The sequence below is a fragment of the Leucopleurus acutus genome, assembly GCF_964270905.1.
Source record: "Leucopleurus acutus genome assembly, chromosome: 10".
Lineage (NCBI taxonomy): Eukaryota > Metazoa > Chordata > Mammalia > Artiodactyla > Delphinidae > Leucopleurus > Leucopleurus acutus.
This window is the reverse complement of record NC_139153.1, coordinates 12,134,174-12,161,970: the sequence shown is the minus strand read 5'-3', so window position 1 is coordinate 12,161,970 and position 27,797 is coordinate 12,134,174. Positions and strand designations below refer to the sequence as shown.

Here is a 27,797-nt window from a genome sequence, read left to right as displayed (position 1 = left end):
ATGTTTGTTTAGTAGTTATATGTAGGCTTGGTCATCATTAAACCTTTTAATGGAGTTTTCAGATGTGATATTTGATATTCTTAGATATTTATTCTCCAGTTGTGTATTTTCTGTTCTAATTTTATCTTTTGTATGTTTGTACACGAATGACCTTTAATCTTCAGAGCTGCTGGTGTTTAATTAGTCTTAACTATGAAATATGTGTCTTCTTGGTGACTAATCTGACCTTTCCTTTTAGATATGCCAGTGACCACTGGATTACCACTTGTGTACTTAGTTTGAGCGTAGGTAGGAACTTAATATTTTAGATGAATATTTCTTAGATTGAAGCCACTGGAAATTCTTGAGAGTAAGAGGAATACCCATGAGAATTTTCCCTCTTAAACAGGAGCCCTTATATCGTTTAAGTTCAAGAAACACTACTTTATAATTTTCTCAAGGTGAATCCTTTTGGTGTGGTGTTTCGAGCAGAGAAAATTTGTATTTGTTTGTTGGAAAATGTTGTTTTATTTTACTGAATTCCTTGATTCCCCCCGCTTTGACATTTTTTTGCTTTCTCAACTTTCCTGTCCTTATTAGCTGAGAACTGCTTAGCAGAAAGAATAAGTGGCTCTCTGCAAAGTATAAACCTGCCTTCCAAGTGGATTCAGTCCAGTGTATTTTTTTTTTTTAAGACTACCTGCAGAACCTGTGGGTACTGTAGAGCTCTTTGGATAGGGTACAGCTCAGGCATGAAAATAGGGAGAACGGAGGTGGGAGGAGAGGATGGGAAGGTGTTTATGGAGGGGAAGAGAGAGTTGGGGAGAGCCATGCCTAGGGCGGTTTGGATGCCAAGGATTGCCATGGTGTCTGCGCTGGTATTATTTCTGGATGTGTCTTGAACCCAGTGGATATTACCTTTTTGTAACTGAGAATAGCAGACTGGTAACTAATTCCGAAAGAGAAAGAGGGAAGCCTCTGAATAGACCATTGTTTTAAAGGATTGAGACATATGCTGCAAACTTGCAGTCAGCCACACAGACTTAGGCAAATCCTTACCCTCCTATAAATGTGGTTTCTTTTTAGTTTAGGGTTGCTTCCTGCAGCTTATTTTTCTCAAAAGATGTTCCTTCCTAAAAATACCTATACTCCAGGTAGAGGTGGAGCGAATGCTGAATTAGAAGGAAACTGAAAGATTCTTCACCCACCCACCTTAGTTCACCTTTTGAAATTTTCATTAGAACGTTTCTTAGTTACATAAACTTGTGTATAACATTGGTAAAAATTTATTGGATACCTATTTTGTGTCTGGTATGCATTTTCTGTAATGTCTGTGATTAGGGAGAAAAAAGGCTTGTATTGTCCTCATTTTGTGGATGAGAATGCTGAGTGAGGCTTGGTGAGATTAAACGACCTGGCCAAGATGATAAAGCTGGTCTGTGGTGGAACCAAGACCAAGTCCAGAAGGGTTGGGTGGAAACGCAGATGTGCTCCCTGGGAAAGAAGCCCATTAACCCACTGGCATCTGGTAGCATCTTGCCTCAAGGCAAGGGGGGACTCTACGAAGAGAACATTGGAAGCAATTCCAAAGTACTTCATTGGTCATCATCATGCTTCTGTCACCCATCAGATTAGATGCCGTATTTCTTCCGTTATTTTTCTTTTGTTTTACTTAGTCTGGGTTTGGGAATCAGAGATTGGAACGGCAGTTTAATTGCCTAGGATGAAACTAGTTCCCCTTGAGTGTGGTTATAATATGCTAACAGACTTGCAGAGCTACACAGGTGAACGAAGGAAAAATGACTGTGCGGGTTGGTGGCCTTGGCAAACTGTTATGGGAACCCTCTATTTGGTTTTACCATGTTCCCTGGCCTGCCAGAGCTGCACTAGTAATATCTCCAGCCTCATTTGTGAATGTGTAAATCTGGAGTTAACCCAAATATGGGTTTGGGGATTATCTCTTACTTACTTAATAGATGTGTAATTTTTAAAAAATGACATTATTAAGCAAAATTTCAAATATACACAGTAGTAGAGAAAACAGTGCTCCTTTTGTACCCACTCAACTAGCTATGCAGTGTCGACCAAACTTTTTCATCTCTCTGAGTCTGTTTCTTCTTTATTAAATTGAGATAATGATCTTCTCCTCAGGGAACTACTGTGAAAACTAAATAAATTATAATTGGTATGTAACAATAATAACTAACACTCCATGAATGCCACAATGATGAGATACCGTGCTGTGTGATTCCTGTGAGGTGAAGGTACTATTTTTATTTTCATTTTACAAAAGAGGAAACTGAGGATTGCAAAGATGTTAACTAACACATTCCAGGTCACAAAACCAGGATTTAAATGCTGTTTTATTTTACTCCAAAGCTATGAAGAAGACCTGTACAAATCATAAAAGGGCTATGCAAATTCCCTTCCAACCTTACCCTATTTTCTTTAAAAATACATAAGCTTGTGACTTAGTCTCACCCTAACCAGATGTCCATGAATTCCTTAAAAAATAAATACATGTTTGAAAAAGCAAGAAAGCCAGCAAACAAGGCATAGTGGGTTGGTTTCTTGAACCCCTTGCTCATTGCACTTAGCCTCAGAGTGTACTTAGGTATTTGCTTATTTTTGTGGTTCTTGTATGAACTGGCTATATTGCTTTTGCCTTGCGGCAGAGGAATATATAACCCATTGTTTCCTCTTTGTGACCAATCTTCCTCCTCTATGTACAGCATGCCGCAGACTTGGAAAAGAAGCAGAATGAGACAGAAAACAGGAAATTGCTGGGGACCGTGATCCAGTATGGCAATGTAATCCAGGTGGGTCAAAGCTGCTGTTCTGTCATGGAGCTGAAGCTTTACAAAGAGTGAATCGAAAAACAATCACACGAAACCCGGTTTGGACAGATAGGACTCTGTGGACACAGCCAGTTTATTGCAAAAGGTCTAGCATTTCTTGTGATGTGGGCTGGACTCTTGGGCTTTTAGTTGGTTCTCTCTCAGTGCAAGGGTCCACTTCTCTCCCCTGTACTGTTAATTTAAAATTTGTCCGCATTTTTTAGATGGGAGGCTCCCTGTCTGAAGAGGAGCCTGGCTGTTGCGCTTTTGCCTAACTTGCATTGCTTGAAAGTTCTTCATGTTTGGTAAAAATTGGTTCAAGAGCTGGTCACCAGAAGTAAGAAGAGCAATTCTGTACCTTCAGGTAGAATATTTGATGATAGGTCTCATGTCTTACCTCACGGGTTGTGAGGTTTACTTGTTTGTATCTGGTACCTTCAAATTTGACAGGATAAAACACAATTTAAGAAATAGGTACAACAGGTTTTGCTAAAAAAAAAAAAAAATCCACCTAGGTCTATCCTTGCAGAAAACTGTGTGAAGAAGTCCAGTGCCAAATGTGGCTTTTTTTAAACCATTTTTAAAAATTGAAGTATAGTTAACTTACAGTGTTGTGTTAGTTCCAGGTATATAGCAAAGTGGTTCAGTTATACATATGTGCATATATCTATTCTTTTCCAGATTTTTTGCATTATAGGTTATTACAAGATATTGAATATAGTTCCCTGTGCTATACCGTAGGTCCTTGTTGTTCATCTATTTTATATATAGAATAGTGTGTATACGTTAATCCCAAACTCCTAATTTGTCTCTCTTTACTAATACTAATATTAACTTTACAAATGACAAAGGAGTTCCTTCCCACTTGTTTTCCTGGTAGGTATTGGGCAAGAATTCTTGCCATGGTTCAGCTGGCTCACTAGCAGAATGGGAATAATAATGGTATGTGCGGCCTAGGATGATTGAGAGGTACCTGTCACAGAGTGTGCTGTGAATACTTATGACCTAATATTTCTTATTTTCCCAGCCTAGATCTTGAGGATCACCTGTAGGTAATGCCAGGTTATAAGCCAGCTAAGTCCAGCCCTTGGAGAGGTGCATGGAAGATCAGAGGTACTACTCATCAGAGTAGCATGGAAGCTTGGGAAGGCATTGCCTTATGTGTCATGGCCAGGGGATGTCAGGGACTCACAGATCAGACAAGAAGATTTGTGGGCCTCCTAGGAGTGTTCTAGAAACTGTATCTATCTGTTAACCTGAAAAGGGAGATACTGGCAGTTGGAGGTGGTGTCCCATGCTAGTCTTACCATTTCTCCAGGGATTGGACGGTCTTTCCTATTCCCCGCCATCTTCTCTTACAGCCTGTTGAGTTGGGAAGCCTTGGTCAGCTCTTCCTGGTCTAGACTTACTATGAGACGTTGCGCATCTAGATCTTCCATCTTTCCAGCCCCTTCGTGTAACCGTTACACAAGAATTAAGAATAGAGTGCTTAGAAATTCAAGGTGGAAATCCACAGCAGCCGTGTTTTTCCCAAGTGAATTGACCATCCCCTAATGGGGTCACTTCTTAAACTGAACTGTTTCTCTTGTTCAAAAGTGCCCTTCCTTAGCTCCACCTTCATGTCAGGGCATATTCAGACTGCAGTTCTTTAGTCCCTTTACCTGGGGTTAGACCCCTTGCTGCTAACCAATGGCAGAGTGATGTTCCTAGCTGATGGTGCACTTGACCTGAGCGACACCCATCTTGTCCAGGGCTGTGTTGGGGGAAAAAATGTCTTCTCCTCTTCCCTCTACTTCTGCTCCCTTTGGTCTTCCTTCTTTTCTAATCATTCCCTGCCTTAAGCACTTCTGTGGTTCTCTAACTTCACAGGTGGCTCAGTGGTGGGAGGAGTGTTTGATACATATCTTGTATGACTGAGAGAGAAATGTAGAGATTCGGGGATATGCTGACACTCACCTTATTCTCTTGGTGGTTTTCAGCTCTTGCATTTGAAAAGTAATAAATACCTAACAGTGAACAAGAGGCTTCCAGCTCTGCTGGAGAAGAATGCCATGAGAGTAACGTTGGACGAGGCTGGCAACGAAGGGTCCTGGTTTTACATTCAGCCATTCTACAAGCTGCGATCCATCGGAGACAGTGTAAGTGCACATGCCCAGCCCAGGGCGTGCTCCGTGCCAGGCCTCCAACCATAACTGTACAGTAGAGTCAACTAAGAGAAATTTAAAGTTGGAGCCAGAGGCTTATCCCGGATGAGGAGAAGGAAATCACTATGGAAACCAGTGTTTGGGAAACAGGGAAGTTTGGAGAGCAATGTGACCTAAATACAGTAGCTCTGTTTTTTTCCTACTGGGCTTCTGAAAAAAATCATATGAGCAGCCCATTACTTGAGTAACTTTACCACAAAAGCAGCTATCATGTATGAGTGTCCTGGGGAGTGTCCCTGTCCTTCTAGATCAGTAGTGGAAAAGAAATGGTTCTCTATTGCGGAAGTAAAGTTAGGACAGAAGGATGGAAAGGAAGCAGATAGATCAGGGAAGGAGAGTGGATTTTAGGATTATCCTCAGTTGCTCTTGATAACTCTGCAGGCTCTTGCTTCCATTTCAATGACTGTGGTTGGTCCCGAGCTGGCTCCTCTCCTGAGGGGTGATTAAGTTATAAAGCCCCAGAAATCCTTTCCAGGGTGACTTAGAACAGTTCTGATACTTATTAGCTACGTTAGTAAGTCATTATGTGGGCATATACTTAACAGTGACTATGTTTAAATGCTATCGGCTGTATTTCCAACCTCGTTAAGATTCTGAAATAGTTGTTTTCCACCAAAAAGAAATATGTATTTAAACAGTGTGAAATCTTGTCAAAAAGCTTAACTTGCCTTCACCTGAAACTGGGTTTTCCCATTTTTTAATATTTAAGTATACAAGCTTTGGGTCGTTTAAATATGTTTCAGTTTATATGTTTGTGTGCATATTAAAGTCTGTACGATACACGTGAAGCCTCTAGTACCTGAGCAGCCCCCTCGCAGCGGGTGTACAGTGCATAGTGATCATCAACTGAGTATAGAAGAGTAAGTCCAGTAAAGCTTAGGTTTCACCTAAAGCGTTGGGTTTTTTGACATATTTAACTTGCATATATTTTGAGTTAGAGAAAATTTAGTTGTATGTGTTCCCCAAACGTATCAAACTGAGAATAGGTATGTTTTACATCTTAGGAAACCATCCTTTCTATTCTTCTTCCTTCCACTCCCATAATAAAAGACAAGGGTGCTTTGCTCTGAACTTCATTTTTGCAAGTCCTTGGCTTTCCTGTCCTTTAAGCTTACCTGTTTAGCTGTGCCTTAGTTGAGAAAGTAAGATGGACTTGAATACTTGTAGAATAGTGTCTTTCAGAGGACAGGTATTCATCTACTCATGGGCCAAGAGATCAATTTAGTAGCTTGGGACTCTCATTTTAGAAAGTGGAATAGAATAGGCAGTATCAAGCTGTGTTAAACATAATGGGGATAAGATTGTTTGGGGGGGGTGACTTTTTTTTTTTAGATAAATAGAGATCTCTATATCTTTCTATATATACATGCATATATCTATATACACATACATACATATACACATATAGCCACGTAAACTCTTTATGTATGACTGAGTTATAATAGAAAACGTATTTCTTAATACGACTTTTCAAAAAAGTATAAAAGCCTTTGCTTTAGAAATATAAATTTATAGCTTTATTCTTTCAAAGATAAAGACTTACTTCAGGCAATAATCTGCTTCTACTCCTAAAATTTAGTTAGAGCTTATTTGTACAAGTGCCTTAACTGAAGCTAACGAAGATAGGATTTTTTTCTTCCTGCTCTGACTGACTTGGAGATCGCCTTTGGATAATCATCGACAATTGTGGGCAAAAATTTACCCTTAGGCTTGTGAACATCACCTCTTCCTGGTCAGGGTCAGGCTTTGGGGTTTTAAAATCTTTTTTTAAATTTTTTTGAAATTCCATTCTTTATATATTTAAAAAATTTTATTTTATATTGGAGTATAATTGATTAACAATGATGTGTTAGTTACAGGTGAATAGCAAAGTGATTTAGTTATACCCATACAAGTATCCATTCTTTTCCCAATTCTTTTCCCGTTTAGGTAATGAAAGAATATTGAGCTGAGTTAATTGTGCATTTGTGCTGTATCATTCTACTTGCTGGAAGCTGGGCCACCTTCTATGCAGGCTCTTACAGCTCCTGCCAGAACTAGCCACTGGTCAGTCTGCAGTCCTGACCTGTTTTGTGAAATGCTCTATTGGTCCTTTCCTTTCCAGGTGGTCATAGGTGACAAGGTTGTTCTGAACCCCGTGAATGCTGGCCAGCCCTTACATGCCAGCAGTCATCAGCTGGTGGATAACCCAGGCTGCAACGAGGTAAGGGAAATGAAGTTATGGCTTGTGGGCAGGCATATGCTGCAGGAGCAAACCTTCCTGGGGCCAGAGCATGTGCGTGCTCACAGCGACTTGAGTAGTGACTCGGGGCAGTGTACCCATTCTGCAGGGGAACAAACTGAGAGCCAGGCCTGCCGCATGAGGTTATATAAGCCTGTTCATTGGGTAGGGGCTGATGTCACCTGAGGGCTCAGTTTGCTAAGCTTTGTATCCCTGGGGGATTGTTTTCTAATTTCTTTAACGAGAGAAGGGCCCCCTTTACCAAGTGTTTTTGGCCAGAGGGGTACCCTTTTCTAATTGGTCTCTCTAAAGAGTGTGTCTTTTGCTAATTCATAAGAAGGGGACACTGCCGGCCATCGGCAGCCCTGTGAGAGTGACATCTTACTTTTGGCAGTACATCTACTTAACTTAATTGGCAATTTTAGGACACAAGGGCAATAACTTGATGGTGACATAAATGTTTGCCTAATGTTTGTTTGGAGGACACAAGCTCTGGAAACAGACAGATACGGATTCAAATCCTGAATCTGCCCTTCCCTACCTCTGTGACTGTAGGTTCATTATCCAGTCTCCCTGGGCATCAGTTTTCCTACCTCTGAAATGGGCATGATGGTTATTGCTATTTTTTAGGGTGTTGCTGAGGATAAAATATATTAGTGAATGTTAGCCCAGTGCCTGGCATATATTTCGTGTACAAACAATGGCTTTTTCATTAACATTTTAGGATGTATATGTTGGACTTTTTTTTTTGCCTTTGTAGCTCATCTCATTTTATACATACTTGTTTTCACTGGGCCTTTATGTTCTGGCTATAGTACAAGAGACTTGGGGGAAAAAAAAAGAAGAAGAAGAAGATATCATTCCAGGGGGCCAGGAAGCTTGGTTCTGTTAGCCGGAGTTGCAGCATACATACTGACTGGTACAAATGAACCATTTATTACCAAAGACTTCTATCAGGCCAATTGAGTTTGCAAGTTCTATGATCTTCATGATGTCAGTCTTTAGGCTTGGAGGGCTGAAGCACAGCCTTGCTTCTTGGGCAGAAATAAGGCATTTGGGCACAGGAAACCACAGTTGTTGAGGGGTATGTGAAATTATAACTAATTTGTTTTCCAGGTCAATTCCGTCAACTGCAATACCAGCTGGAAAATAGTCCTTTTCATGAAATGGAGTGATAACAAAGATGACATATTAAAGGGGGTAAGTTTGATACATTACAGGCTGGGCAGCACTTGGGTCCTCTTTGGTTCTCTTTTTAAATGCGTTTTCCTTCATTCCTCCGTGTGTTGACTTTTAGGGTGACGTGGTGAGGCTGTTCCACGCCGAGCAAGAGAAGTTTCTCACCTGTGACGAGCACAGGAAGAAGCAGCATGTCTTCCTGAGAACTACCGGCCGGCAGTCAGCCACGTCTGCCACTAGTTCAAAAGCCCTGTGGGAGGTGGAGGTAAGGGATGGGGTGGGGCGGGTAGGGAGAAAGGATTCATGGATTTATAGGAATAAGTCACATCCAGGTACTTAAACCCACCTTGTTCCAAAAACAATGGATGACTTGGGATGACTTAGAGAAACAAACACATCACGCCGTATCTGAAGGATGCCAGATGTTCCTGTGGAGGAAAATAATAGCTGCCTCGGAAGCCAAGTCCCAACTGAAGTTAGAAATTTCTTTCTCTGGATCATCTGATCATCTCTTCCTTCTGTTTTTTTTTCTTTCCCTTGCTCAGTTATCTATCACAGCAATATGTAATCAAGTGCCTAACCCATCACAATTTGTAGGTGACTGCACATTGGCGATAGGATGGAAAGATACTGGATGGTGAAGTATCTACACCTCCAAAGCACAAAGAGGCACATTCCCTGTCCTCTGGATGTGTAGATGAGGGAGGGCAAGGGATTAAGGAAGACTTCCTGAAGGAGGTAGCATCTGAGCTGGTGCTGACGGGATGACCTATATTTCAGACGGAAGGGATGAATGGAGTAAGTCATTTCCTATAAGATACTAACGTGGAATTGGAAATGTGAGGCAACCTTGGGTTAGAACTCAGTAACCTCATTTGATGAGGAACAGAGGATAGTCATGCGAAATAAGACAGAAACTGTTTTAGGAGACCAGATACTGAAGGGCAATATATCCAGGCTGTAGGGACTTGGAACTTAATTCGTAAACGAAAAAAGTATTAGAAATGTCAGAACCCTATGGAAGTCACCGTGACTGACTTTAGAACCTTAAAAGCAAGTACTATGTCTTCTTCACTCACAAACTGATTGAAATGAATTAAACGTGTCAACCTTTTGGGGAGAGTTTTTGCAGTATGGACTCACTTAACCCAGAAGTCCACTGTAGACCATCTTCTATATTTTATCGTCTGAGAAGCAACAGCTGTCTAATTTTTGCTCCCCCCCAAAACTGTTCCCTGCCAATTTTCCCTCTGAATACTCTAGGGAAACACTGAACGTCTTCCTTTTTTATTTTCTTCTTGAGGATTTTAGAAACTTAAGTGTCCCTTCCAAATAAAAGAAGGAAGGCAACACCATGTGTTTTATATTTCTGGTCATGATTTAGGGTTTTCATTATACGTCTTCACCTCATTGCCAGTCAGTTTTACATATCGTCATAACTTTTTACACGTGATGTTAGAACCTTACGATAGTATACAGTTGAATCTTGAACAACATGGGTGTTAGGGGCACTGACCCTCCACGAGGTTAAAAATCCACATGTAACTAATAGTTAGCCCTTGGTGTTCGTGGTTCCTCTGTATTCGTGGATTCATCCAACCATGTAGCACTGTAGTATTTAATATTGAAAAAAATCCACGTGTAAGTGGACCCTTACAGTTCAAAGTCGTGTTATTCAAGGGTCAGCTGCACTTCTGTTTCTCCCTTCCTGTCCTTTGTGGTGATATTCTCTTGTATTCTATATATGCTATAAACTCCATAGTGCATTTTAATTTTTTTTTTGCCTTGTTTAAGGAGTCACTTGCATTTTAAAAACATGGAAAAACGAGAGGACAGGAGTCTTTTACCCACATAGTCATCATCTCCAGCTCTTCACTTTTTGGTGTAGATTTGAGTTTTCATCTGGAATCATTTTCCTTCAGCCTAAAGAACTCCCTTATCATTTCTGTAGTGCAGGTCTGCCACTGGCCAATTCTCTCAGCTCTCATTTGAAGACAAGAAAACAACTTTATATTTGTCCGTGAATATCTTTATTTCACCTTCATTTAAAAAGATCAGTTTATTTTTCTTTTTTGAAAATAACAGCCTCATTGAGATACAATTCATATGTCACACAATTCAGAAATGTACAGTGTGTAGTTCTCAGTGGTTTTTAGTTGACCCAAAAGAATCCCTGAGCCACAGCAGTCACAGCTCATTTCTCTTCAGATGTGCCCCTCCCCACCTCTGGTAACTGGTCCACTTTCTATCTCTATAGATTTGCCCGGGTTGAACATTTCATATAAATTGTATCCTACAATATGTGGTCCTTTGTACCTGACTTCTCTTACCTAGCATAAAGTTTTCAAAGTTTATCCATGTTGCCATGCGTATCTGTATTTCATTTCTTTTTATTGTCAAATAATATTCCACTGTATGGATATACCATATTTTATTTACTATTCATGGGCATTTGGATTGTTTCTGCTTTTTGGCTGTTGTGAATAATGCTGCTGTGAACATTCATGCACAAGTTTCTGTGAGGAGTTTCAGTTCTCTCAGGAGTGGAATTGTGGGTCATATGGTTACTTTGTTTAACCTTTTGAGGAAATGCCAGACTGTCTTGAAGGCACTATTGTATGTCCCCACCTGCAGTGTATTAAAGGTTCTCATTTCTCCATATGGCCTTCATTCATGAAAGATATTTTTGTTGAGTGTAGAATTTTACATAGACAGTTATTTCTTTTTGTACTTGAAGGCGTTCATCCATTGTTGTCTTGCACGGATTACTTTCTGATGTGAATTCAGTGGTTTTCTTTTCTTTTGTTGCCTGCATATAGCGTCTCTTTTTTCCCTAGCTACTGTAAAATTTTTTCTTTTTCTTTCTGGTTTACGTTAACCTAATTATGGTGTGTCTTGATGCATGTGTGAGTGTGTGTATGTGTGTTTATCCTACTTTGAACCCACTGAGTTTCTCAAAATGTGTGGGTATGTATCAAAATGGGAACATTTGGGGGTCACTGTTACGTATTTCTCTAGCCTCCACCAACCACATGGACATACTGGGTCATTCGATATTGTCTGACAGGCTGCATTTTCCTGATTCTTGCCTGTCCGCTGCATTATGACAATATGCTCAATGTTGTGATGCTCCTTTGTTGACTCTCTGGATCTGCTGCCTTCCTTTAAAGAGTATTGAATTTTGTTCTGCCAGACAAAGAAAGTTACTTGTAGATCACTTTGACCCTTTGGAGGTTTGTTTTAAAGCGTCATTAGGTCAAGTGTACTGTAGCGTTTTTTTAGAGCTAGACTAGCCCTGCTACTAAGGTGTGAGCCTTTTGATGTCGATACTGAATGCCCCAGGTGTTCAACCGGCCTCTCCTCTGGCTTGTTAGAATCAGAACACCTTCTAGTCCTGTGTGAACTCCTGGATCGTTGAGCTTACAACTACCCTCTCGTTTTTTATTTGGCCTTGTGGGGTCTCACCTTACACATATGCCGCTTGGTATTTAGCCAAAGACTAAAGGAGGCCCCTGTGCAGATTTCTGGAAATTGTTTTCTGGGGAGGTCTGTATTCTGCCCTGACAGATTCCAGTCACCTCAGCCTCCTTAAGTTCTGACATATCTCCTCACCTCAGTGAGACTGGTCTCCTCTGCTTGAATACCTCTTCTCGCTGCCACTGTCCCGAGCGGGGACCTCCCAGCAGAAAGCTGGAGCAGTCGCGGAGATCACCCTGTTTCCCTGTCCTCAGAGATGACAGTTGTGCGCTCCCTGTCATCCAGCATCTGAACCCAGTTGTTTTGTATATCTTACTCAGTTTTCTCGTTGTCTATGGCATGTTCACGTATTGTGTGAGGTGCCTGTTTATGGCAGCAACTCCCAGTGCCAGTTATTCCATCATGAGCAGAAGCTACGGTTACATTTATTTGTAGGCTGAATTGGCCCAGGCACTGTGAGTGTCCAGTTTCAAAGCTCAGGCGTGTGGATGTATTATAGTGCATGAGCGCATGGATAAATTGCTACAGTTTTCCATGAGATTCTTTTTTTGTTGCTTGTTTCGCCTTTTGTGGATGAAGTCCAGGATCTTAACTTCTTCCTTATGATTAAGGCAAATAATCCGAAAACCACTGAACTTTGTCTTACAACCGTTTCATGTTAATTAGGGGACTCTTTTTTCTTTGGAGAAACATTGCTTAACAATACATATGATACTTGTTACGCGTTTGTTGGAAGATAATGATTTTTTTCAGCTTAAATACGGCTCCTGCACTACGACTTCTGGGTGGTGTCTCAGATTCAGCGCCGCCCTCATTTGGATTGACACTTCTTCCACTCCTGTTGCAGGTGGTCCAGCATGACCCGTGTCGGGGTGGAGCAGGATATTGGAACAGCCTCTTCCGTTTCAAGCATCTTGCTACAGGGCATTACTTAGCAGCAGAGGTAAGTGGCAGCCCCATAGTTTTTCTCTTTCAAGGATGATGTACTGCTCTTTCCTCACTTACCTATAGCCATTGAGTAGTTAGGGGTTGAGGGTAATGCTCCGTTACTTAGCTTTTCCTTCTGCTTTTCTGTTTCCTTCCACCTCATTTCCCTGCTTATAGACAAGAAGAGGCAAAAATCGTGAACACATTTTAGTATTTGACAGGGATTCTGATCAAGCTGTGGGGAGAAGGTCAGTTAGAAAATAATGCTGTGGTGGGAATGTAATGTCCATCCTGGTGACTTTATTTAATAATACTGTGTTGTATACATTTGACTCTGAACGACGCGGGTTTGAACTCTGAACGGGTCCAGTTACCTGTGGATATTTTTCAGTAGTAAACTGCAGTGCTACGCGGTCTGTGGCTGGTTGAATCCGAGAATGCAGAACTGCAGATGGGGAGCTGCAGGTTTGGAGGGCTAGCTATAAATTATACACGTGTTAACTCCCGCATCGTTCAAGGGTCAGCTGTATTTGACAGTGGCTAAGAGAATCGAGCTTAAAAAACATAATGCTAATCAGGGTTTTAGGATGATCTTTCCATTTTGCTCTTGCTTACTACTCTCACCGCATCTTATTTACCAATCCTGATCCTAACACGAATGACCAAGACTTGGCTGCAGTGAAACATGGTACGTAAAGCTGGAAGCATTAAAGCCCGTAAAGCATTACGTCATTTTATACAGCCTGGTTACTCAGAGCTTTAGTGGATAGACAGGGTCTTTTACTTACAGGAATGTAAAAAAACCAAGGCAATGTATTTTAAATGACCGTGAAGGGTTTTTGAGGAAAGGCAAGACTCAACACTGAAGGATGGGAGGAATTTCCCTTTTAGTTTTTGTATTAAATTAAGGAGCCGTGTTACTGTGTGACAGATGTTGAGTTTTACTCTGATCTGCTGGAAGATGTACGATGCATATTCATACCAGGTCCTAGCCGTACATCAAGGGACACCTCCTGTCATCTGGTATCACTGGTGAGACTGCTCAGAGATTTTCAAGGTGATGCCTGGGTGTCAGTGTTGCTTCTGCAGCTGACCCCAAGGAAGGCTGAATCTAAATGTTCCAACCCCCCTGGGATGCCTGACACTTGTATGAACTGATGGTTTTGAAATATTGAAGAGCCGAAGATTAAGACTAAGTTGAAATTTGAAATGGAGCCATAGGAAATGATGGACCCAGCCTTCCAGCTGTGAGAAATGTTGATTACATGGTTTGCCAAAGATCAATGGCGGTTGCATTATCTGTTATGTCCTGGGGCGAATGCAGTTCTTGCTGGAAGCCAGACATTTTTTTAAATTTCTAACTAGAAATAAGCAGGATTATCAATCACTGGGTACTGATCTTTTATTTATTTCAGGCTTTTAACTGTTGCCTTGCTAGTGGATTCTTTGTGTTCCTCTGTCTACATTTGAGAGCCATCTATTGGTGACTGGTAGATTGTTCCATGTGTGTTGTACTCATGTGACGTGTGTTGTGATTGTGGCATGCTGGTTTCGTGAACAGAGGGAAGGGAGAAGTTCTTAGCTGTCCAAAGATATTCGCAGGCCTTGAAGTCTCCTGCTAGCGGGGCCAAGTCCTTGAGAAAGCAATGGATGTTTTAATTTCCTAATGATTCTTTTTCATCAGGTAGACCCTGACTTTGAGGAAGAATGCCTGGAGTTTCAGCCCTCAGTAAGTATGGACAAGAGCCTTCTTGTCTTCGTCTGGTAGGGTGAGGACATGTGATCTGGAACCCCATGTACGAAACTGCCCCTGTGGTCACTGAGTGCCGGGGGAGGGGAGAGCTTACGCTGCCTTAACAGAGGATCTTGTTCTGTGCTTCCCTGGAGGGCAGTCATATCCCCTTGTGTCCTGGTTGGTCCAAGAGACTGTTGGTCATGATGCTCTTTCTGTGTGCTTAGTCAAGGGGTCTCCATCTCTAAGTTGCAGAAGTTCACGGTATCTCTTGGAATACTGCTAGGTTGGAGACGGTGATGGTTCCTGCAGAAGCCAGCCTTTTACATGCCAATGTCTCATTGCTGTTGACCTGAATCTATGACTCACTCGGATGTCTTCAAGGAATAAGTGTATAAGGTGGACACTGTCATTTAGAGTGTGGAGGTAGCACATGAGGCATGACTGCTGATTAGACACTCAGTTGTCTAACCATCTGTCCTTTCTGCAAAGTCAGAAATAGACCTTATTGTGTGGTTTGGAATCTTAATGCCAGCTGGATCCTTCTTTGGAAGCCATATTGCCAATTAATGCTGATAGGGAGGCACTTGGGTTGGGGGTTCAGGTGTCCACAGTTACGGGTTGAAGAGGGAAGTGGTTGTGTTACAGGGAAATGATGGGTGTAAGTCTTGCAGTTCTCTTGTGGAGTGCTTCATTCTGGTGTAGGATTAACAAAACAAAGACCCAAACGGTTGCTGCTCTGTTTGACGTTGTGTGTCCATGTGAACATCTTGATGGTGAATATGCTAGGTGGTATTGAGGGTGTTATTTTTTGTAAAATTTTGAAAAAATTGGACATTAACATAGGTACATTAATGAAGGGAGTTGGGGTGGAGATGATACAGAATGTAATTGTCAGCGAAAGTGCTGTGAATTCTGCAGCAGCCATGAACCTTCTAATTAGGTTTGGGCAGAATGTTAGCTTTGGAAGAAACGCAGAGTTCTAGCTGAGGGTGTCCCACCATTAGTTAGTTGCTGGACTTGCTGGGGGACTAAGGCTCCCCTCAGAGGTGACTTTGAAGGAGAACCATGGCTTCTTTCAGGGAGAGCTGATGTCCGAGTGAACCTTGAACTCTGTGTGGAACGGGACTGCTGTCCTGGCCTGTTCACGTGCGAGGGAAAGACGGGCACGTGCAGTGCAGGGGGAAGGACACAGTGATTAAAAGTAGGGCGAGAGAGAGACAGACTTGGGTTTAAATAGTGGACCCACCGCTTATGAGCTGTGTGACTCTGGACCGGTTACTTGCCCTCTCTGAGACTGAATTCCCTCATCTGTAGTTGTGGACAATGGGCTGGTTGTAAGGACGAAGTGAGATGTTGTGCAAATGAAGTGCCTAGCCCATAGTAAACGCTTAATAAATCGCATTTTTGTAAGGTGCAAAGGATGATTACCATTTCCAGTGCCTTTCCATCCACCGTTCCTCTGGGCTGCACAGCAATTGCATGAAGGGATTGGGACAGGTCTCTCCATCTTTGTTTGAGGGGTGAAGAAGCAGAGCGTGGTCCTCACTGGCCACAGGCCTCAGGGTCGCTGGGAGTGCAGTCATCTTTCTATTCTTTCGTGCTTCTGCGTGCCAGGGCAGTGCCATGTGCCAGTGGGTCTGGCTGCAGATCTGGGCCGCATTGCTCTCGCTACTTGGGGTGTTGCTTGGGTGGCGGTCCTCGCGTGGAGGAGGGGTGTGTGTGGTGGGGGGGCTCACCCCGCACCCTCAAGGCCAGCAGCGCAGCTCCTGCCTCTGGGAGGAAGGTGTCAGCGTTGGGAGGGTCCTGCACCCTTCACCGTCTTCTCGGTTGGGAGCCTCGGGAGTGTGGGAGAGGAAGCCTCTCTTTCTGCTCTGCTTCCTGGTCGCGTATTTCCTGAGACTGGCACCCAGTGCCCGTGGCTTTGCCTGGGACCCCATTCGGCTCTGTCGCTCTCCTCTTGCTAAGTTCAGCAGCCCCCTTGAGCCACGGGCTCGACGCCACAGGGACAGAAAGAGCAACCCGAGGCTGGCTCTTGTCTGACGGCCTTCTGCACGTGTGCCTTTCCTCCCACTAGATGGCAAGCGCCGACTGCACTCGGGAGGATGAGGGCGCCTTGCTCAGTCACAGTCCAGATGCAGTGGACTCAGTGCAGTTGGCATTTTTCTTCGGAGGTGTGGCAGGTCTGAAATTTAACTGCCAGTCTGTGGCTGAGCCCCGTGTCTCACACCAGAACCGGGGCAGGGTTTATTTTGAAAGTGGTGTGTGCAACCCTTTACAGGTAACAGTGGTTAGAAGAGGACACGTTCTGTTCAGAGTGCTTTCTCCCGAGCTGAGCTCTTGGAGCTGTCCTGAACCTCTCCAGTGGAGTCTTACGTTAGTGTAGGTGGAATGACAAACGGGGGTTTGTTTAGCCAGAGGTACAGGGTGTGAGAAGGAGGGAGTGTGAGGGGGGAGACAGAGGTTTGGGGTATCAGAAGAATTGTTTGCATTTTCTTTTCTTTCTTCCGTCGCTCCGCTCCCTCCCTCCCTTCCTTTTTTTTTTTTTAGACAAAGACTGGGGCTGCTGATGAACTGAAAAAGCACGCTGTTACCTACAGTCCTAGAACTCAGGCCCCATGGAATGAAATTGTCTTAACGCTCTCTGCTTCGCCTGTTAGATTTGCTTTTCTTTTCTCCATTGCATTTGGAAAGGAAGCAGGGCCTCAGCCTAAGCAAAGCAAGATAGAGACAAGGGAAATGTGATTTTCCTAGTACATACAGGTGGATATTGTCATCTTGCAAGGATGTTGAACATGAGAAATGATCCCGTCTAGAGTCACACGGCGGAGAGCCACCTCGTGAGCCTGTCAGAGCAGGCGCTAGGCTCGGCATGCAGCTTCCGTCTTCTTAGGCAGATGGCCTTTGGAGACTAGATGTGTTTTTACAGTTTCTTGGGAAAGCTTTCATCCTTGTTCTTCAGCCTTCACTGTCAGAGATATTCTTCAGTCTCAGCCAAAGCCCTCACGTAGCAGGAGGGGCCCCTTTTCCCCTGAATTGTCGTCAGCAATTGATTAATTGGGAACATTTTTTCAGGGCTAGTCGGGCTTCTCAAATATTTTTCTTGGCCACATGGGGATAGCTGCTTACAAACACTTGGATTCAGGTTTATTTCATTGCATTGTTTTTTTCTCCTGGGAAGTAGCTGTATCATATTCTTGCTAGACAGTTTCACTGTAGGTTAACACAACCGCCCATAACAAAATCCACAGGCGAAGTTTCTCACACTGCTTTTCCTCTCTCCCGACCGCTGCAACGGGATGTACCGCCAGTAGCACTCTGCCCATGGAGAGCTAGTAATGCAACCCCACGTTGCTTAAGCATTTTTATTGCAACACCAGGAGGTAGAGTGTAAACATTCTTGGTGTGGGTGGCCAACTATCATCTTTGATGACTGCTCTGAAACAGTGGTGCTTCTCCTGCCAGCTACTGACGCTCACTATTGTTTCTTCCCTGTTCCTGTGGACTGTGCAGTGATTGTAGTGAGGGAAGGCCGTGGCATGTGCAATCCTTGACGTGATGACTTTTCCTCCTCAGCTGGACTCTGATCAGGATGCCTCCCGGAGCAGGTTGCGAAACGCCCAGGAAAAGATGGTGTACTCCCTGGTCTCTGTGCCCGAAGGCAATGACATCTCCTCCATCTTTGAGCTAGATCCCACCACCCTCCGTGGAGGCGATAGCCTTGTCCCAAGGTATGAGTCCAAAACGGCTTATCTCAAGTGAGTCAGGGTGGTATATGTGGCCTGGCTGGGGTTCTTGGAATCCAAAACATCATTGTCATTCTTGAAGCTCTTGTACAGGATTTGGTAAAGGATTTGTTCAGGTTGCCCATTGAAATGACATCTGATTTTTCTTTTTTCCATGGCTTATCAGTTATAAGTTCTCAGTAGTCAGTGGTTAGCTAAGACGTGCTATGTTTAGGTGAGCAAACCAAACGTTAAGCTTAAGTAGCTCAATATTTCTAGTTTCCTTTACTCTCTCCCTCCTTTCCAAATCTGAGAGATCTCCTGGTCAATTGAATAAACAATTGAAAAGAAATTCTAGAAAATGGAACGTTTGAAATTCACTCAGTGCATAGTAAGTTTTATTAAAGGTATTGAAAAATCAGACCAGTCTTCTTTGGTTATTTTATTAAATTTGACTTTTAGTTTTGTTGCATAAAAAAGCATTTGCATTTACTAGACCGTGAATGGAACAAAAGCTCACTCTTAAAATCAACAGGGACTTCCCCTGGCGGTCCAGTGGTTAAGACTTCACCTTCCAGTGCAGGGGGTGCAGGATCCATCCCTGGTTGGGGAGCTAAGATCCTACATGCCTCGGGGCCAAAAACCCAAAACATAAAACAGAAGCAATATTGTAACAAATTCAATAAAGACTTCCAAAATGGTCCACATTAAAAAAAAAAATCTTGAAAAAACAAAAAATCAACAGAAGTATTAATAGTGGCTAACACTTGTTGAGTGCTGACTACATGCCATCTATAATGCTAAATACTCATGTTATATAATTTCACCTTCACCAAAACCCCTGTGAGATAGGTATTATCATTTGACCTTTCCTAGAGGTAAAGAAATGAGGCTCAGGGAATTTAAACAACTTATCACAAGTCAGCGAGCACCGTTGCAGAGCCAGATAGGGCTGTTCTTGCAATTCTGACTCTTGGACACAGCCTTGGGTAGTGGAAGTCTCACTGGCACTGGGAGGTTTTACACAGGGCCCCTCTCTCTGAGGGTTCCTTTGTGTTTCATTGTTCCTGTATATCATTGCTGTTTACCTGCTCAGCCAGAGCTGGGCTGTGAAAGTGGTAACTGCAGCTTGGGTGCTCTTACAACCGGAGGAGAACACAGAAGTGTCTGTGTAACAGAAAAGACTATGTTCTTAAATATTGTATTATAGGAAACATTAAAGGAATTGTAAAGAAGGTAATGGCTATGGAGAGGTCCGTATCCAAGTGTCTAGCATCCACTAGACACTTAGGTGCTTAATAAAATTAGACGGCAGAGAAGGGAATGATTAACGCTAACAAAAATGCCAAAACATGAAATTAAAAAAAAAAAGAATTAGAGGAGAACCTTCTCTTGTGCTGGATACTCGTCCTATCCCTCTCAGAGTGATAAACAGAAGGCAGCGTCCACAAGAATAGAACCTTACAAGGAGGCTGTTCATTGCCATTCAGCACAATGATCGCTGCTTCTTACCCTCTGCTGGGTGATTAACCCCTTGAGAATCTGGGAAAAGCTGGAGATGTTCTTCTGTTAAATCCTAAGTATGGGCACAGCTTTGCGTACTCCAAGTTCGTCCTGATGTAGATTGCTTTTTAAAAAAAAATGATATATTGAGATATAATTCATGTATCGTACAATTCACCTACTGGAAGTGCTCAATTCATTGGTTTTTAGTAGATTAGCAGAGTTGGGCAACCATCAGCACAATCGATTTTAGAACAATTTTATCACCCCAAGAAGGAGCACCGTACCCATTGGCAGTCGCTCTCATTTCCCCAGGCTCCACCCTCAGCCTTAGGCTAATCTGCATTTTGTCTCTATTGATCTGCCTGTTCCGGACATTTCATATAAATGGAATGGCTTTTTGTGACTGGCTTCTTTCACTTAGCATTGTTTGTAAGATTCATCCGTTTTGTAGCATGTATTCTTCATTTCATTTTATTCCTGAATAAGAATCCACTGTATGGTTATGTCCCATTTTATTTATTCACTTATTAGTTGATGGCCATTTGGGTTATTTGCCTTTTTCTGGCTTTCCTGTGAACATTTGTGTACACATTTTTGTGTGGATATATATTTTCATTTCTCATGGGTCTATACCTAGGAGTGGAATTAGTGGGTTATGTGGTATAACTGTATGTCTAACATTTGAGGAACTGCCAGTTTTACATTTATAGTTTTATATTCCCACCAGCTGTATATGAGAGTTCTGATTTCTCTCCAATGCTTGTTTATCTTTTTCACATTTGAGCCATCCTAGTAACTGTGCAGTGGTATCTCATTGTAGTTTTGACTTGAATCTCTCTGATGGCTAACGATGATGATCTTATGTGTTTATTGGTCATTTGTATATCAGTTGTGGAGACACATCTTTTCAGATCCTTTGCCCATTATTTTTTGGCCACTTAAAAAAAGGGTTGTGTGTCTTATTATTGAGTATTAAATGTTCTTTATTACGAACTCCTTATCAGTTATGATTTGCAAGTATTTTCTCCCATTCTGTAGATTCCTGCACTTTCTTGGTGGTGTCTTGTGAACCACAAAAGTTTTTAACTTTGTTGAAGTCCAGTTCATCTATTTTTGCTTTTGGCCACTTATGCTTTTGCTTTATAAGAAACGGTTGCCTAATCCAAGGTCACGAAGATTGATGCTAATGTTTTCTTCTGAGAGTTTTAGTAGTTTGTGCTCTTTTCACTTAGATCTTTGATCGATTTTGAGGTCATTTTTAAACATATGGTTTGAAGTAGGGTAGATTGCTTTTGTAAAGCGTCCTTTCTCACTGACTACCTACATAGGCATAGGGACTATAGAATCCAATTGCGTTTTGGTTTAAGTACTTTTCCCTGTGTTGTGTCCTCTATTCTGGAAGCTCTTTAATGGATTTTGTTTTTAGGCTCCCAGAAGACAAGGGAATGACGTTAGTTTTATTTGCTAAGTTTTTTGTTTGTAAGGGTTAGCAAAAAACAGAACCATGTGATGTAAAATATCTGTCAGAAGGTATTTCATGGCATTCCCTTGGTGAAGAGGAATGAGGTGCCAGTTGGCCATATTCCCCAGTGGGTTGGAAATCCCCATGATCCCGTGGGGAGGGGAAGTTTGAATTCCTAGGTCAGCTTGCCAAACAGCTTTGGTTGGCTGTAGAGCCCTGCTCCTGTATCCCCTTGATTCATTACTGTTTCTCTGTTGGAAAACATTCTTTGTGGGCAGTTGTCCATAGACAGACTGATTGTAAACTCATAAGCAAGGGAAGCCTTGTGTTCACCCTGGAGAAAGTGTCTGGCGTGGTTTACCAATGTGTTTATTATTAGTTATGATCTTGGACTTGGTCTTAGCTCTCTAAATTTTTATCTGTTCTTGCCCTTGGCCACCAACCTCAGAGCCAGAAGTGAAAAGGGCCTCTTATTCATTGATTCAGTGGAGTCATAAAAATTTTAGGAGGAGTACACACATTTCCCTCCATCTTAGAGTTGTGCTAAATTTTGCTTCTTTGAAGATCAGAAGGTCTGGCAGTAGATACATGAAAGTACCTGAAATGTTACCAGCAAAGAACTTTTTTGTAATAGTCATTGGTTGAAAGAATGCTTTCAAGACAAACTGAAAGGGATAGTGACAAGCCCTGGATATAATAAGCAAGACAGTAAAATTGCAATTTATGCAAATTAGATGCAATAAATGAACATTGGGAGAGCATCCAGCTTTGTGGCTCTTTTGCAGTTGTCCTGGTATCATGACTCTTGAGCTAAGGGTTGGGAATGAGACTTCAGATGAATAGACAGAATGCCCTTGGTATTTAAAATGAACTTTGACATAGAACTCTGTAGAATGTAGTCAATCAGCCAAGTAAAAGTTAAGCTCCAAGCTTTCAGTTATACTTTGAAAAGAAGAAAATGAATCCAAGTTCCTCAGAAGAAAAAAATGCAAATCTCTGTCAAATGTCTTGTTCATGTTGTTTAATTTATGTTCGTGCTATTCAGAGTAAATACCACTTGTAATTTTCAAGACAATTAAAATGAAGGAAGTTAGAGGATCTACTGAAGAGACGTGCCTGGTTTAATGTGCCCTCCCCTGTGCCCCTTTCCCATGAACTTGGGATGCTGTTGTTTTGAATTCCTCTTAATGCAAATGACTTCCATGCTGTCCTTTCTGCTCTGGTCCCACCAGTGTTTAAAGTTCCAGCTCAAGTCTTCTGTAACAAAAATATTCCATGCCTCCCTGAAGCCTCCTTAATCTCCTCCTCTAAAAGTACTTACCTTGACTGTCTCCCATCTTAAAGCCTTTCTAATGTATGTCTCCTGTTACTTTTGCTTGGCGTGCGTTCATTTCATCTCACTAATGTGATGCTAGATTCCTTAAGAGCAAGTATTATGTCACTACTTCTTTAAAAGAAAAGCAAATTTGAAAAACATTGTAAAATGATCCATGCTCATCATAAAAAGAAACAACAACAAAAATATTTTAAAATCTCACGGAGAACAAAGAGACAAGTAAAAAATTACATAAAATCTAACCATTCGGAGGTAACTACAACAAACATTTTGGTTTTCTGTAGTTTCAGACACTCTGGGCACACAGATAACCTGTGTATAATTTATCATAAATGAATCATAAGCTATTTTTAACATTTTTTCCACTGAACAATATGTCCTGTACATACTTCCAAGTGAATAAATATCGATTTAATCATTTTGAAGAACTCTGTACTCTTCTGTCTTACATACTATAATTAACTAGCCCATTACTGAGACATTGGGTTGTTTGCAAGATTTTAACTATTATAAATAATGCTTTGTTGAACATCTTTCTGCCTCATTTTGCACCTGTGCTGTCATCTCTTAAGAAATATAAAAATGAGATTGCTAGATGAGAAGGTAGATACATTTTACATGTTATACGAAGTGTCAGACTCTCTTCCAGAGTTTAACCTGTTGACACTCTTACCATGAGTGTGTAGAACTCATTTCTCTAAGCTCTGTAAGCTCTCTAAGCTCTAAGTGCTGGGTTGTATCAGTTTCCAGGATCTTTGGGATATGATACAATAAAATGATATATTGTTTTAATTTGTGTAAGTTGAGGAAGTTGAATATGTACTTGGATGTTTATTGGTCATCTGTGTTTCTTTATTACTGGTGTGCGTACGTGTTCCATTTTCATTTCCAATATTCATGATGTTTGTCTTATGGATTTTTAAGATCTCTCTATATATGTTGATTAATACACTTTTATACCATATATTAATCTTTTATTTTCCCAGGTTGTCATTTTTCTTTCAGTTTTGTTCATGATGGTTTTTAAACTTTTTTCTACTTTTGCTGTATGGAAATGTAAAATTTAAACTATGTAATAAGATGTATCCATCTTTTGCTTCTGAAATTTGGAAATCTTGTATTTTGTTATGTGCTTCAAAAGGCTTTCCCTCTCACAAGATTATTAAATTTTTACTCACATTTTCTTCCAGGCATTTTATGGTTTTATTTTTTGCTATATTGACCCATATGAAAATTTCAATTACTGCTTTATCTCTCATGATAAGCACTAGTAGGTCCTCAGTAAATACTTTTTGTTACTCTGTCTCATGTTCGGTTTGTTCGGAGATAGTCATTCATAGTGTATAATTTTATACACGCATACCTCAGAAATACTGTGGGTTCAGTTCCAGACTATCGCAATAAAGCGAATATCACAATAAAGCAAGTCACACAAATCTGGGGGTTTCACAGTGCATATGAAAGTCACGTTTACAGTACACTGTTATCTGTTAAGTGTGCAATAGCATTATGTCTTAAAAAACAATGTACATGTTTAGTTTAAAAATACTTTATTGCCAAAATGGAACCTGTAGACTTGCATGATGAACAAACCTTTGATTTGTTAAAAAAACAAAAAAACAGTGTTAAGGGCAGTAGAGCCAAACATGATAGAATGAGGTGTGGCTGCATTTAGAAATACAGCACGAGACAATCACCTTAGAGTGGTTTCTGAATGGTTTGCCACTGTAGATCTGTCAAAGTGTATCTTGGACCAGAACCGTTTGCTCTTCAGTTTATGCTGTCCACTGCGTGTAGCGGAAAACCATTTTGGTATCCTTTTTCGATTCTTACAGGATGTATTCTAGGCCAGTGGCTCTAGAGAGCCTAAATAACCCTGTCCCTAAAATCCTTTTTCTTTTTTTTTCTTTTCCTTTAGAAACTCATATGTCCGGCTCAGACACCTGTGTACTAATACCTGGGTTCACAGCACAAATATCCCCATTGACAAGGAAGAAGAAAAACCCGTGATGCTAAAAGTAAGTCCCCTAACTTGGCTGCCTCCCTCGGTCTCATGCTCCCGATAAAAGGGCTCCTTTGAGGGCAGATGGAGGCGTATGGAGGTCTGACGTTGTTGCTTCGGCAGGAGCGTGGTGGTGGACAAACTTGAATGTGATGAAAGAATTCTTTCCAAGGGACCTGGCTAAAGCAAGCCCAGGGCTTTTGAAATAACTAGAACCTTTTGTTTTATTCCATAGCTTCTGCCCTAAAGGTTGAGCAATTGTCGGGATTTCATATCTGTCTGAGAGCTGATTTTGGCTGGAGGAATGTTTGCTTGTGCCTTGACATACATCACATACCGAGTTGATTTCCCCCAATCTTTATTTTTCCTTTATTTCTCTTTGTATTTAAATGTGTACTTTTATTTCTTGAAAGTCCTTCCAACCTCTTTAATTTCTCTCCCTGAAGCCCACCTCTCCTTTCTCACCTTGTTCAGGATCATAGAGCATAAATACACAGACATAGGGTTTTTCTTTTTAAAAAACGGAATTATATTCTCACATAATATTTTTTGGTGATGGGGAAGATTATTGGAATTTTTTCCTCTACTTTAATGAACATTTTCAGGTATATAGAAAAGCTAAAAGATCGGTGCGGTGTCTACCCTTATAATACTCTCAGACACAAGAATTACCATTTTGTACATTTGATTTTTTCCCTATGTATTTATAAGTGTGTTTCTAAATTACAAAAGTCTCAGATGCTTCCTGTAACAAATGAAGCTATAAGATCATAGTACTGCCCCATTTCCTGCCTTACTTTTCTCCACAGTACCAACCTCTAGAGGTAACAGCTATTGATGATTTGGGGTACATCTTTCCAGGTGTTTTTCTATGTCCATTTATTTGAACCACAAGAGAGCTCTAGGCTTTTGGGATTGCCCCATGTCCCAGAAATACAGTGTTTGATTGACGTCTTACCCTCTCAGTCTAAGAGGCTGTTCCACAAAGACCATCTTGCTTTTCAGATTGGAACCTCTCCCGTGAAGGAGGACAAAGAAGCATTTGCCATAGTTCCAGTCTCTCCTGCTGAGGTTCGGGACCTGGACTTTGCCAACGATGCCAGCAAGGTGCTGGGCTCCATAGCTGGGAAGCTGGAGAAGGGCACCATCACCCAGAATGAAAGAAGGTGAAGGCTCCTTGCCAGAACCGGACGTGCTCATCTTCACCCCCTGTGGGTTTTTGAAATCCCTTGTGGAGAGAGAGGGTGCTTGGAAGAGCTCTGTGTGAGAGCAGCAGGCCTTAGGATTTGTGGGTGGCTTCAACTTGTGGTTTTCAAGAAATAGTTACTTTTGCTTTCACTGTTCTGAAAGTCTCTAAACTTGTAAATATCTCCTTCTTTCTCTGTTGCCCTGTCTCCAGCTTGGTCTCTGGAACTATCTTACTGAGTGTCAGGGGTTGAGGTTACTCTGAGGTAGAATGTAATGTCTAATGTTTTGTGAAGGTGATAATGTTTTTGTGGACAACTAGATATTGTCTCTATTTCGCTCTTATTGGTAATTGGCCTCAACTGACAAGTTCAAGGAAACTGGGAGAATGGGTTTGCTTCTGCTTAACTGGTTCCTTTGGCCTGAAGGCTTCCAAGGTGAAGCTTTCAGCCTGTCGCACATCGAACACTTCCCATATCTAATAGCTTTTTTCCTCCTAAGATCTGTAACCAAGCTGCTGGAAGATTTGGTTTACTTTGTCACTGGTGGAACTAATTCCGGTCAAGATGTTCTTGAAGTGGTCTTCTCTAAGCCCAACAGAGAACGGCAGAAGCTGATGAGAGAACAGAATATTCTCAAGCAGGTCAGTGAGTGGTGACATATTGGGTTGGCTTTATAAGAAATCAGTGGTATCACTGCTCTTACAGAGGGATGTGAATGATTTCCACCTCGCAGGCTTGATCCATTGACTTAAAAAAAAAAAAAAAGACTTAATTTTTTAGAGCAGTTTTGAGTTCACAGCAAAAGTGAGTGGAAAGTACAGAGATTCCCCGAGTACCTCACACCTCCACACATCCACAGCCTTCCCTGTTATTAGCATCCCCACCAGAGAAGTACGTTTGTTATAGCTGATGAACCTACACTGACACATCATAATTGTCCAAAGTCTATAGTTTACATTAGGGTTCACTCTTGGTGTTGTACATGCTATGGGTTTGAACAAATGTATAATCACATGTATCCATTATTATCACATCATACAGAGTAGTTTCATTGCCCTAAAAATCCTCTGTGCTCTGCCTGTTTGTCCCTCCCTGTCCCCCAACCCTTTGCAAGCAACCACTGATCTTTTTTTTTTAACATCTTTATTGGAGTATAATTGCTTTACAATGGTGTGTTAGTTTCTGCTGTATAACAAAGTGAATCAGCTATACATGTACATATATCCCCATATCTCCTCCCTCTTGCATCTCCCTCCCACCCTTCCTATCCCACCCCTCTAGGTGGACACAAAGCACCGAGCTGATCTCCCTGTGCTATGCGGCTGCTTCCCACTAGCTAGCTATTTTTACATTTGGTAGTGTATATATGTCCATGCCGCTCTCTCACTTTGTCCCAGCTTACCCTCCCCCCTCCCCGTGTCCTCAATTCCTTTCTCGACATCTGCGTCTTTATTCCTATCCTGCCCCTAGGTTCTTCAGAACCATTTTTTTTTTTTAGATTCCATATATATGTGTTAGCATACGGTATTTGTTTTTCTCTTTTTGACTTAACTTCACTCTGTATGAGACTCTAGGTCCATCCACCTCACTACAAATAACTCAATTTCGTTTCTTTTTATGGCTGAGTAATATTCCATTGTATATATGCGCCACATCTTCTTTATCCATTCATCTCTTGATGGACACTTAGGTTGCTTCCATGTCCTGGCTATTGTAAATAGAGCTGCAGTGAACACTGTGGTACATGACTCTTTTTGAATTATGGTTTTCTCAGGGTATATGCCCAGTAGTGGGATTGCTGGGTCATATGGTAGTTCTATTTTTAGTTTTTTAAGGAACCTCCATACTGCTCTCCATAGTGGCTGTATCAGTTTACATTCCCACCAACAGTGCAAGAGGGTTCCCTTTTCTCCACACCCTCTGCAGCATTTATTGTTTGTAGATCTTTTGATGGTGGCCCATTGATCTTTTTATTGTCTTCATAGTTTTGCCTTTTCCAGAATGTCCTATAGTTAGAATCATA

The 27,797-nt window shown here is 41.6% G+C and overlaps 1 protein-coding gene across 1 annotated transcript in view; it reads left to right on the top strand.

Annotated features, from left to right (window-relative positions):
• Positions 1-27,797, top strand: part of ITPR1 (inositol 1,4,5-trisphosphate receptor type 1) — a 318,686-nt gene that overhangs the window by 121,335 nt on the left and 169,554 nt on the right. The window contains exons 5-15 of the mRNA XM_082847216.1: positions 2,712-2,798; positions 4,796-4,954; positions 7,125-7,223; positions 8,358-8,441; positions 8,539-8,685; positions 12,745-12,840; positions 14,509-14,553; positions 18,133-18,287; positions 24,504-24,603; positions 25,593-25,753; positions 26,274-26,415. Of these exons, the coding sequence (XP_082703342.1) occupies positions 2,712-2,798; positions 4,796-4,954; positions 7,125-7,223; positions 8,358-8,441; positions 8,539-8,685; positions 12,745-12,840; positions 14,509-14,553; positions 18,133-18,287; positions 24,504-24,603; positions 25,593-25,753; positions 26,274-26,415 (1,275 nt within the window). The remainder of the gene's footprint in view (positions 1-2,711; positions 2,799-4,795; positions 4,955-7,124; positions 7,224-8,357; positions 8,442-8,538; positions 8,686-12,744; positions 12,841-14,508; positions 14,554-18,132; positions 18,288-24,503; positions 24,604-25,592; positions 25,754-26,273; positions 26,416-27,797) is intronic.